This window comes from Leucoraja erinacea, chromosome 16, assembly GCF_028641065.1.
Source record: "Leucoraja erinacea ecotype New England chromosome 16, Leri_hhj_1, whole genome shotgun sequence".
NCBI lineage: Eukaryota > Metazoa > Chordata > Chondrichthyes > Rajiformes > Rajidae > Leucoraja > Leucoraja erinaceus.
In genome coordinates this window covers 4,232,971-4,246,316 of record NC_073392.1, presented here as the reverse complement: position 1 = coordinate 4,246,316, position 13,346 = coordinate 4,232,971, and the positions used below count along the sequence as shown (strand labels likewise).

Below are 13,346 nucleotides of genomic sequence, written 5' to 3'. Positions count from 1 at the left end.
GGCCGACTGAGGAGACGACTCACGACCATACAAGCGACACCCCGCCGACCATGTGGCAACAGCCCAGTCGCCTAAAACATCGCCTAAGTGTGACAGGTCCTTTAAGGGTAAAAACAAGAATGACTGAAAATGATGCGTAGACTGGGTAGCCTCTGAGAACCTCACAGGTTAATGATTATTCATCGCGACTAATGATTCAGGTGTTCATGTGAAAAGTCATTGGTCTGAATATTAACCATGCTTCTCTCTCCATGGATGTTGCTTATTCGCTTGTGCATTACCGACATTTTCTGTTTTATTTTGTTATTCCAATATTGTGAAGACATTACATTTAGCTTATGCCACTCAATTATCTTTGTGTTGCATAAACCAATTAATATGTTTATCACAAATATTTGAGGTGAACATTTATTGCAAAAATTTAAAAAAGATAGACAACCAGAAATATAAAGCTACAGAATTCAGGCTGGGTTGCAATTTGACATTTTTTTTACCCTTAATCCGACTGACCCTGGCTTTATGCTGGTTTATTTGAAGTGAGCACAGGAACCACTAGATCAAACTTTGGTCCCTACCTTCACCTGTTTAAATGGAAAAATCTTTACATCCCCCCCCCCCCCCCCCACTCTCTGCATCCGTCCCCCACCCAAGTCGCTCCAGCTGAGTCTAAATGTCTGTATTCGTTCTCATAGAGTCATAGAGTGATACAATGTGGAAACAGGCCCTTCGACCCAACTCGCCCACTCCGGCCAACAATGTCCCATCTACTCTGGTCCCACTTGCCTGCGCTTGGTCCATAACCCTCCAAACTTGTCCCATCCATGCACCTGTCCAACTGTTTCTGAAACAATAGGATTGTCCCAGCCTCAACTACCTCCTCTGGCAGCTTGTTCCATGCACCCATCAACCTCTGTGTGAAAAAGTTACCCCTCAGATTCCCATTAAATCTTTTTCCCTTCCCCTTGAACCTATGTCCTTTGGTCCTCGACTTCCATACTCTAGGTACAAGACTCTGTACATCTACCCAAACTATTCCTCTCAAGATTTTGTAAGATCTCCCCTCATCCTCCCACGCTCCATGGAATAGAGACCCAGCCCACTCAACCTCTCCCTATAGCTCACACCCTCTAGGCCTGGCAACATCCTCGTAAATCTTATCTGAACCCTTTCAAGCTTGACAATATCTTTCCTATAACATGGTGCCTAGAACTGAACACAATACTCTAAATGCGGTCTTACCAACGTCTTATACAACTGCAACATGACCTCCCAGCTTCTAAACTCAATACTCTGACTGATGAAGGCCAAGGTGGCAAAAGCCTTTTTGACCACCTTATCCACCTGCGACTTCAAGGAACCATTCACCTGTACTCCTAGATCCCTCTGCTCTACAACACTCCCCAGAGGCCTACCTTTCAATGTGTAGGTCCTGCCCTTGTTAGACGTCCCAAAATGCAACACCTCACACTTCCCTATATTAAATTCCATCAACCATTCCTCCGCCCACCTGGCCAATCGATCCAGATCCTGCTGCAATCGTTCACAACCATCTTCACTATCTGCAAAACCACTAACTTTTGTATCATCTGCAAACTTGCTAATCTTGCCCTGTATGTTCTCATCCAAATCATTGATGTAGATGACAAACAGTAACGGGCCCAGCACCGAACTCTGTAGCACACCACTAGTCACAGGCCTCCATTCAGAGAAGCAACCTTCCACCATCACCCTCTGCTTCCTTCCATAGAGCCAATTTGCTATCCATTCAGCTATCTCTCCTTGGATCCCATGAGATCTAACCTTCCAGAGCAGCCTACCATGCGGCACCTTGTCGAACGCCTTACTGAAGTCCATGTACACAACATCTACAGTTCTGCCGTCATCAACTTTTTTGGTCACGTCTGCAAAAAAATCACAGATCTGTGAGACACGACCTCCCACGTACAAAACCATGCTGACTGTCCCTAATCAGCCCTTGCCCATCCAAATGCCTGTGTATCCTATCCCTCAGACTGCTCCAGTAACTTACCAAATACAGATGTTAAGCTCACCGGCCTATAGTTCCCAGCATTTTTCCTGCAGCCCTTCTTGAAAAGAGGCACAACATTTGCCACCCCCCAGTCTTCAGGCACCTCTCCTGTATTTAAGGACGACTCATAAATTTCAACCAGGGCTCCCGCAATTTCCTCTGTAGTTTCCCGCAATGTCCTCAGATATATCTGATCAGGCCACGGAGATTTGTCGACCTTCAAACATGACAGTATCTTCAGTACTTCCTCGACGGTAACCCTGACTGCTCACATGACACTTCCAGTGACTGCTCCAATTTCCTCCGTCCTACTGCCTTTCTCCTCGGTAAATACAGAGGAGAAATACTCATTGAGGACCTTGCCCATCTACTGTGGCTCCACTCAGAGGTGACTGCTATTATTCCTGAGAGGTTCCACTCTCTCTAGTTACCCTTTTCTCTCTAATGTATTGATATAATCTTTTGGGATTGTCTTTTATGCTACCTGCCAGAGCTATCTCCTGATCCCTTTTTGCCCTTTGATCTCCTTTTTTAGTTTGCTCCTTAGTTCCCGAAACTCCTCCAGGGATGCACTTGATCCCAGCTGCCTATACCTGTCCCATGCATCCTTGTTTCTGACTACATCTCAATTTCCCTCGTCAGCCAAGCTTGCTTACGTTTGCCCGCTTTGCCCTTCACACCAACGGGGACGCACATATCCTGAGCTCTCTTCAGTACACTTTTAAAAACATCCCACTTGGCCGATGTTCCTTTTCCATCAAATAACCTGCTCCAGTCAACTTGAGCGAGACCTTCTCTCATACCCTCAAAGTTGACCTTACCCCAGTTGGGCATTTTAACACGTGATCCCTTTCCATAATTATTTTAAACATAATCAAACTGTGGTCAATTGTCTCAAAAGGCTCCTCCACACACACTTCATTAACTTGCCCTTCCCAATTTTCCCAATACTAGATCCACCTAGCACACAGCTAACAGTAGCCTGTTTCCTTCATGATCGTAATTTTTTTTTGCATATCTTTCTTTCATTGGTTCCATATCTCTCTACATCACCGAATATGTTTCTTGTTTCCCTTTCCCCTTACTCTCAGTCGGGTCTTGACCCGAAACGTCACCTATTCCTTTTCTCCACAGATGCTGTCTGACCCGCTGAAACTCCAGCTCTTTGTGTCTTATTGTCGGTTTAAACCAGCATCTGAAATTCCTTCCAACACAATTAAATTTGACTATTTTTGTTTGAATTTTGCTCCACATAATATTACACATCTTTCATTGTTTTTAGTCATACATTACTGATACAAAACTACGCATCTGCATATAAGATTAAGGATTGCGTGTACTTGTATTACTTTGTTCCATTAGTGTTAGATTTTCTTCAAAATCATACTCCTCGTTCTACAAGGGTTTTTTTCATCAGAAGATATGACTTGAAAACACAATCCTGCCCTTCAACTATTGTCACAGTAGATGTCCTTTTTTACTTGCAAGAAATCAGCCAGGCTTGGTAATCTTGTCATCTGGGATATAAAACCGATCGTACAAATTCTTATGGAAAATGAATTCAAGCAATTGTCTGTAAATTCCTGCAGACTTCAATAGATTTTTTTAAATAAAACCTACTTTTTTACCGTCTAGGGCTACCTTTTCAGCAGTAGTTATTTTATGATGAATATCAAAAATATTTAAAAGTGAAAATTCAATCTCCAAAAGCAAATTTGCTTTCCTCTCTAACACAAGCGCTTAGAAAAATGTACCTGTTAACTCCTATCTTCACTCTGTGAAATAGTCTCAGAAATGATATTGTATCCCTCTAATGACTTTTTCCCCTCTTTTTTTTGTACAGCATGTGCATATTCATATTCTTCCGCGAAAGAAGGACGACTTTGCCAGGAATGATAATGTCTACGTGGAGGTACTTTTTAAAAGTCTTTGCATGGCTGTGGGTTGTGGAATTATTACACGATTGTTTTAAGCAGCTGACGGAGACATGGCCTCTTTCTCAGATCAGGATTTTACTATAGTCTCCGAAACATAGCCTTCATTAGCTCTTGTTCATGTAATGTCTACAGTCTATTCCAGATAAACCGAGGCTCGCTGCAAACAGTATTCCGAGCTTCATAAACAATATAAAAATGTATGATTTTTGATTCAATAATAATAGTAAAATATAAATGAAGTCTCATCTATACATTGTGTTCTGATAGTTATACATAATAACCAACATAGTAAATCCTGTCAGCCGAATGATAAATATTGTCTTGAGCAGAAGGTTTGTAAAGAGTTAAATCAATGTTAAATGTGGAACATTTTTTTTAATGAAATATTGTTCTCTGTTGGTGCACGACCATCTACGTTACAGAGTTATCACTGAAAATGAACAATCAGTGGTTTTGTTCTGCAATGGACATTCGATTGAGAGATTCCAACAGTTTCAAATGTGCCACCTTGTGTGTGAAGTTATGTAACATTTTAGTTCAGGCTTCATTTTAACTTAAGTGCAGCAATTTCTGGTTAAACTATGTGAAGCAAGTCTTGACCTGGAGTCATTGTGTAAAATGGCTGAGAGGAAGTTGGCAGTGTGCTGTGACTGTGGAGGTACATGCAGGTATTTTGGAGAATTTGTTTCTCCTCTCCTGGTCAATTCATGCCGTTCTTGATCTCATCCTTTCAACGAGGGCCAATTAAGATAAGCATTTCTGATTGTCGTCTGCTGTGTGGTTACAATGATACAGAATCATGATGTCCCAAACTCAATGTTTGGTTTCAATAGCCTTAAAACATCAGTAGCTGTTTCAGTCCAGCATCGTTACTAAAATGTAGACAGCAGGATGAGATACTCCAGCGGTGAGGACTGCACAGAGCTGGTCAACAGAGACAGAGGAATGACTCTGGGATTGCTCAGGGTTGGTAGACTGGGCAAGGTTCAAGGACTTGATAAAGGACCTGAACACCACAGTTGTTACTGACTTCATAAGGAAATATGTGGAGGAGTTTTTTCCCACCAAAACCATCCGAGTGTTGCTCAGCCAGAAGCCTTGGATGAACCAGGAGGTCCTCAATCTTTGATTCTTGGCTATTCAAGTTAGGTGATGCAGATTCATAAACTAGACCAGACATAAACCAGACTGATTCCTGGGATGTCAGGACTGTCTTATGAAGAAAGACTGGATAGACTTGGTTTATACTCTCTAGAATTTAGAAGATTGAGAGGGGATCTTATAGAAACTTACAAAATTCTTAAGGGGTTGGACAGGCTAGATGCAGGAAGATTGTTCCCGATGTTAGGGAAGTCCAGGACAAGGGGTCACAGCTTAAGGATAAGGCGGAAATCCTTTAAAACCGAGATGAGAAGAACTTTTTTCATACAGAGAGTGGTGAATCTCTGGAACTCTCTGCCACAGAGGGTAGTTGAGGCCAGTTCATTGGCTATATTTAAGAGGGAGTTAGATGTGGCCCTTGTGGCTAAGGGGATCAGGGGGTATGGAGAGAAGGCAGGTACGGGATACTGAGTTGGATGATCAGCCATGATCATATTGAATGGCGGTGCAGGCTCGAAGGGCCGAATGGCCTACTCCTGCACCTAATTTCTATGTTTCTATGTCTATAAAGGAAGTCTAAGTATGACAGTGATAACTCCTGGTTCAAGAACAGCTTCTTCCCAACAACCATCAGGCTTTTGAATACTACAAACACCAACTAAACAATGATCTCAACTGACTTGATTGCACTAGGGACTTCGAGCTTATTTGCACTCATTTTGTTTTTTTTAATTTTTTGAAATCTTTTAGTTTATTATGTTATTGATGAGTTTAGTTTATTATGTTATTTACAGACCTGTTATTGCTGTTGCAATTATTAATTTAATTGTTTTGTTATCACTATGTATGGCCATGAAACATTAACTACAATCCCTTGCATGGAACACAAAGTGTGGGAGTAACTCAGCAGGTCAATTACACCAGCACTCTGTGAAACGTCACCTATCCATGTTCTCCACAGATGCTGCCTGACTCGCTGAGTTACTCCAGCACTCTGTGAAACGTCACCTATCCATGTTCTGCCTGACCCGCTGATCCAGCACTCTGTGAAACGTCACCTATCCATGTTCTCCACAGATGCTGCCTGACCCGCTGAGTTTACTCCAGCACTCTGTGAAACGTCACCTATCCATGTTCTCCACAGATGCTGCCTGACCCGCTGAGTTACTCCAGCACTCTGTGAAACGTCACCTATCCATGGTCTCCACAGATGCTGCCTGACCCGCTGAGTTACTCCAGCACTCTGTGAAACGTCACCTATCCATGTTCTCCACAGATGCTGCCTGACCCGCTGAGTTACTCCAGCACTCTGTGAAACGTCACCTATCCATGTTCTCCACAGATGCTGCCTGACCCGCTGAGTTATGGTGCAGCAGCATCTATGGAGCTAAGGAAATAGGCAACGTTTCGGGCCGAAATCCTTCTGGAAATAGGCAACGTTTCGGGCCGAAACCCTTATGGGTTTTCGGCCCGAAATGTTTCGGCCCTTAAACGATGCTGCCTGACCTGAGTTACCCAGCACTCTGTGAAACGTCACCTATCCATGTTCTCCACAGATGCTGCCTGACCCGCTGAGTTACTCCAGCACTCTGTGAAACGTCACCTATCCATGTTCTCCACAGATGCTGCCTGACCCACTCAGTTATGGTGCAGCAGCATCTATGGAGCTAAGGAAATAGGCAACGTTTCGGGCCGAAATCCTTCTGGAAATAGGCAACGTTTCGGGCCGAAACCCTTATGGGTTTCGGCCCGAAACGTTGCCTATTTCCTTAGCTCCATAGATGCTGCCTGACGCTGAGTTACACCAGCACTCTGTGAAACGTCACCTATCCATGTTCTCCACAGATGCTGCCTGACCCGCTGAGTTACTCCAGCACTCTGTGAAACGTCACCTATCCATGTTCTCCACAGATGCTGCCTGACCCGCTGAGTTACTCCCGCACTCTGTGAAATGTCACCTATCCATGTTCTCCAAAGATGCTGCCTGACCCACTGAGTTACTCCAGCACTCTGTGAAACGTCACCTATCGATGTTCTCCAAAGATGCTGCCTGACCCGCTGAGTTACACCAGCACTCCGTGATGTACCCATGACACCAGCATTTGCAGTGTCTTGTGTCTGCTTACAGCTCCTTCTTGGTCTCAGTTAAGCTGCTCTGCTTGCAATAGCAACTCAGTCTGTCTTATTTACAGGTTATTGTACCCTGTGGCATTCACAATGGGGCGCGTTACATCACGTATTTTGTTCTGTCATCATGCATTGCTACACATAAAAGCACATGCAAGATGCATTTTCATTTTTGCTTTACTTCAGTATGAGTAACTCGCTTCTGAAGAAGATTCTGCTGTTATTTACTGTTCAATCATTCCTAAGGAAATTTTTTTTTTTTTCCCTGCTGTAAAGGGCCTTTGAAAGCCACTACTGGCACCTTTGGAAGGTTTCATTGTTTTAGCCTGGATACAGCATCTGTTCCCGTGCAAGATCATTGATCTAAAAGGAAGCCCAGAAGACAACCAGCCTCCCTTGGTGCTGCTTGATGGCTGGCGCTTGCATGTCATGAAAAGAGATTGAAACATATTACAGTGGGGGGTTCAGAAGGTCAGATGTGCATCTAAGTCTAACGAATGCCAGTCTCTCTGTATTATTTTATTCTTTGGGTATTTTTGCGTAGACTTTGCGGGCTAGTGTGTGTGAACCTTGGGGATTTGAGTGAAAGGAAGGCAGCTCTTTGTCAGTACACTAAAGGTGCTAGAACGCGTGATTAATAAACCTATGTGAGACATGGCTGGAAAACAAAATAATGATGTTGAGCCTCTGAGAGGTGCCGGTACACCGTAACGACACAAAGAATGTACTGAAGGAGGGGTGGAGCTGGAGACTGGGTGTGAAGATTAAAGAGATGGTTGAGAATACATCTCCCGTTGGATCATCCAATGGTTCTAACTCTGGAACTGACAGTCAGGTTCAGCTGTCAAGCGCATGATCAAAGACACGGTGATAGAGAAATGGAAAGGAAGTCACCGGGTATATTTATCTTAATTGAATTCTGTAGCGACTGAGAAGAACATAGCCTGCATCTGGTCATGTCTGGTATTGTGGAGATTGGGTAAAAGTGGGAATTTATTGCACCCCACTAGCAACCAAATCTGTTCTGAATTAAAATGTTCTTTAATATAACAGAGAGGCATCCCGTTCCAGCAATTAGGAGCTCAAGATACCTGGTAATGATGAAGACATATAATGCACATATTAATTTATTTTCCTACCTCCTTCTAGTTGCGATCAACCAACATATTCAGTGTTCCACATTTGTGTCTTTGAAGGGTATTATTTTAGTAATAATATAGAATTAACATTTGTAGTACATGCTGTTGTTACTAGCAAGCATCCATGACACAAATCTGAAGCAGGACTCAGTGTTGGGGTTCTGCTGAATTGTAACCCACATGAGCAATGCTCCTGTGGTTTGTATTATCGCAGGCATTATTTTGAATCATTACGCCACTAACATTCTCGGATCAGAATATAATCAGTGTATAAAACCTATGCAGGACCGTTTGTTGATCCTGCGAGACTTACAAAGGACACCTCATTTTAAAATTTGCAGCACATGTCTTGGGTGGCTGAACAGAACATTGATTGCCCAGTGTCACTTCTCTCAGGTTGTGGCAAACGACTTATGTTCGGCAAGTTTTTTCGAAATTACTGCCATGATTTATAAAGTCACATCGGCAGCCATGTGGCATCATGCAAAGCATGTTTTATGATACTGCTGGGAGCAGGAAGAATTGAAACTTGGCTAAGAAGCAAGTACCATTTGAAAAATGTGCTGTCGATGTGATAATAATGATTGTGACTGTGAGTAATAGGCTTGTAAGACAGCAGCAGTAACCAGGTTCAGTGGCTGACTTTTTAAAGGCTCCTGCCAGTGGTGCTAAATCTGGCAGTAAATCTGCCAGGATATTGCTTTACTACTTTGGCATATTCTTCCCTGCTGTTGCAAGGATAATAATGCAAAAACAATCCTGCATCAGGTCTCAGATGAGTGGGTTCACATTCAAAACAATAAATGAGGCAATTGAACACTTCATCGAGGAGTTATTCATTAATATTAGCAAAAATATGCGGAGAAGGACATAAATAGCAATCGTGCCGACTGTAGTAAAGCTTGCGGTTCAGGCCGTGCTTAATCAAACCTGATCGTTCGACATCAAGAAAGTCAGGAACGCAAGTGACCTCCCAAGATAGACACAAAAAGCTGGAGTAACTCAGCGGGTCAGACTGAAACATAGAAACATAGAAATTAGGTGCAGGAGTAGGCCATTCGGCCCTTCGAGCTTGCACCGCCATTCAGGGTCTCTGAAGAAGGGTCTCGACCCGAAACGTCACCTATTCCTACTCTCCAGAAAATTGCCTTACCTGCTGAGTTACTCCAGCTTTTAGAGTCTATCTTTGTTTTAACCCAGCATCTGCGGTTCCTTCCGACACATTCCATCTGTGGGGTCACGGTCCAAGGGTAAGTAGCCAAAAAGGGTCTCGCCCCGAAACGTCACCTATTCCTCATCTCCAGAGATGCTGTCTGACCCGCTGAGTCACTCAAGCTTTTTGCGTCTTTCTTTGGTTTGAACCAGCATCTGCAGTTCCTTCCTACACATTCTGTGACCTCCCAAGAGGTGAGGTCACTGAGGTGATCACATATGAATGTGATCACTTCAGCAAGGTGGAATGGAATGGATGGAAGAAAAAATCTCGGATGGATGGAGAAATCTCGGATGGATAAAAATCACACTGCAGAATACATCTGGGCAATGGATTTCTGCAAAGATTGAAACCTTGAGGAGAATAGTGATGAGTTACAAGATCTTATCCTTTGATGCTACAGAATAAGAAGGGGATGGAAGCTGGCCAGAGAACTAAACCCAGAGGTTAAGCTTTATTTGTATTAACTGCATGGACGTTTTTCACAATAATGGAAAAATAAATGACCTGATACTATTGAATTACAACACGAACATCTGTACTTATCTCAACAGCATTGTAGCAAAGATAGTAGATGGTGATTGTTATTTGCAAACCCAGCCACTGACACCAAAAGATTATTGAACGTGTTGGATTTGTAAGGCACGGGCACAACAGCCACTCCTATTTACACTGGCGTGAGAAAGGTGCTTGATCTTCATAGGATAACTTAAAAACATTGGGATCTGGTAAACAGTGAACATATGGGTCGAATTGTGGAGGAGCTGGTCTGTGCATCGAGTTGAATTCAGAGAATTATACAACTTGCAAACAGGGCCCCATGCAGACCAAGTTTGCCAAACTGAGCTAATGCCACTTGCCTCTGTTTGGCCCATATTCCTCCAAACCTTCACGAAGCATCAAAGTATATTTTAAAAGTTGTAATTTTTCTACTACCTCCTCTGGCAGCTCGTTGCATCGCCCGTACCCACCGCCATCTAAAGCATTGTCCCGCAGGCCCCCTTTAAATCTTTTCTCTCTCTAAGGTGAATTTCAGGGGGGCCACAGAGTAGTTTACTCATGCCATCCTAGTTTAGACTTCCCTAACCCTGGGAAAAAGTCTGTGGCTGTTCACCTTATCTATACGTCTCGTGATTGTATTTATCACTTTTTATTTATCTCTTTAATGTCACATCTCGGCCTCCATAGAAAAAAGACCCAGCCAGTTTAACAACATCCTTCCAGAACCTGGAAACCAGAACTAGGCAGCATGGTGTCGCAGCGATAGAGTTGTTGCCTTGCAGCACTTGCAGCGCCAGAGACCAGGGTTCAACGGAGTTTGTATGTTCTCCCCATGAACGCATGGGCTTTTTCTGTGATGTTCAGTTTCCTCCCACACTCCAAAGACATGCAGGTTTGTAGGTTAATTGGCTTGGTGAATGTATACAAATTGTCCCTACTGTGTGTAGGATAGTGTTAATGTGCAGGGATCGCTGGTCAGCCCAGACTCGGTGGGCCTAAAGGCCTGTTTCGGCGCATCTACTGACTGGCCATCAGTGTAGTCAAGCCCAGTGATTCCCAACCTGGGGCCATATGACCCCAAAGCGGCCATGCTCAAATTTCAGGGGGGGCCACAGAAAAATGTTGGGATTTAGGGGGCCACAGGTTCAATGAAGGGGGCCGCAGAGCTACCACCCTGTTGCCTCCTAAATTTCAGTTTTAATAAATTTAAATCTATGTAGTTGAAATATATTTTTAATGTATGATTATAAATGGTTGTTTTATTGAATCCACAAAATGTTTTTGATGTTTGTGGAATAGAATAAAAGAGAATATATGTGCAATTAATAGACACTGATATTTTTATGGAAGGTATTATAATATTGAAGTACTTTTTTTCCGCTAATAATGTCAGGGGGGGCCACAGAAAATTAAAAGATCCCAAGGGGGCCATGAGCTAAAAAAGGTTGTGAACCACTGGTCTAGCCCACCACAGTTGTCGTCTCCGGAAAAAAAAGTTTGGCAAACTTTTGAACAAGCTAGCTGATTAAACTCTAATTTTGAAGGTGTTAAGGTCTAATTTTGAAAGCATGAAGCTACTGTAAGTGATAGTGCCAGTGGGACCAGCAACTGGTGAAACTAAATTTGTTAAATGTTAACTCGGGCATTGGTGATAATTCCCGCGTCAGATTTGCTGATCTGCACTGCAGAGACGGTGACATCATTCCACCAAAACTATCTGGCAGAAATCGAGGGTGAAAGCCTTGACCAACTTAACATTAAATAATTCAGAGCACATTTTGTTGTTAAAATAAAGAACTTTTGTAAAGTGGGTATACGGAATTGAAAAACAGCAGCTGTGGTTAGGTTGCCTGCTTGCGATCTCGCAGCTGGTTTATCCAGCTAATTCTATTTATAATCTTGATTTTCTAATTGTTTGGCATTGAATTGCAGGAGTTCAACCCTGACTGATATATCAAGACAGCTGTTGAACACCAGTGTGGTGTTATGTCGGTTCAGTCAGATGAACACTCTCTTCATTTGGCTGTTGTAGGAGGATGACTAGTAAATGGGAGATTACACTGCCTCTCTGTAGCATCATGCGGTAATACTTTTTGTCTACGATGTTAGACATATGCAAGGCTTTCTTCTTACACTGCCTTCTCGACTGAAACTTATCTTTTTCTCATTAGGAAGCGCTAACAAGATTGTCAGTTGTCTTTTTACTGAAATGGTCACAGAGGATTTTTTATTTGCAAGAAGCTGTTGAATGCATAATTATTATGAGACTCTTGACAGGAAACATGCTGATGCCCTGCATTATTCAGTTTAGTTTAGTTTGGAGATGCAGCATGGAAACAGGCCCTTCTGCACATCCAGTCCATGCCCACCATCAATCACCCGTTTTCACTAGTTCTATGTGATCTCACTTTCCCATCCACTCCTTACACATTCGGGATATTTTTTATGCAGAGGTCAAATAACTTACAAACCCGCACGCCTTTGGGATGTGGGAGGAAAACCTGCATGGTCACAGGGAGAACATGCAAACTCCACACAGACACCATCTGAGGTTGGGGTCGAACCCGGGTCTCTGGTGTTGTGAAGCAGCAGCTCGACCAGCTTTGTCACTGTGCTGCTCAAAAACATTTTGGAGGTAACGTTATCAGGGTTAGGTGGTAACATTGCAACCCATCGCACCCAGTCCAGATGGATAATACATCGTTTGTAATGGCATTCAAAAGGAATTTTCATTAGAGGTGAATAAAATAAAATAAATATCCATTCAGGCAAAACAGCAAGCGGTAATGTATTAATTTTTCCAAGTGAAGGAAGGAGCTGTGTCTGGTTTTCTGCCAATGGTTATGCTGGAGAGCAGATCACACACTTGCCCTCTCAGCCAGTCGATGATTTATGGAAGGGAAAAGTAGTGCAGTACTTCATACTCTATTAAATCAGCACTTTCAACTGAATGGTGTTCTTCTGACCAGATGCTTGAAGGTTACTGAAAAATATATTATTGGGCAAAGATTCATTGTCATTTAGAACGGAGATGAGGAAAAACATTTTTACCCAGAGAGTTGTGAATCTGTGGAATTCTCTGCCTCTGAAGGCAGAGGAGGCCAATTCTCCGGATGCTTTCAAGAGAGAGTTAGATAGAGCTCTTAAAGATAGTGGAGTCAAGGGGTATGGGGAGAAGGCAGAAATGGGGTACAGATTGTGGATGATCAGCCGTGATCACAGTGGCGGAGATAGACAAAAGTGCTGGAGAAACTCAGCGGGTGCAGCAGCATGTATGGAGCGAAGGAAATAGGTAACGT

At 43.1% G+C, this 13,346-nt stretch overlaps 1 protein-coding gene across 1 annotated transcript in view; it reads left to right on the top strand.

Moving 5' to 3' along the window:
* Positions 1-13,346, top strand: part of fhit (fragile histidine triad diadenosine triphosphatase) — a 709,572-nt gene that overhangs the window by 490,826 nt on the left and 205,400 nt on the right. The window contains exon 5 of the mRNA XM_055647581.1: positions 3,873-3,941. Coding sequence (XP_055503556.1) covers positions 3,873-3,941 — 69 coding nt within the window. The remainder of the gene's footprint in view (positions 1-3,872; positions 3,942-13,346) is intronic.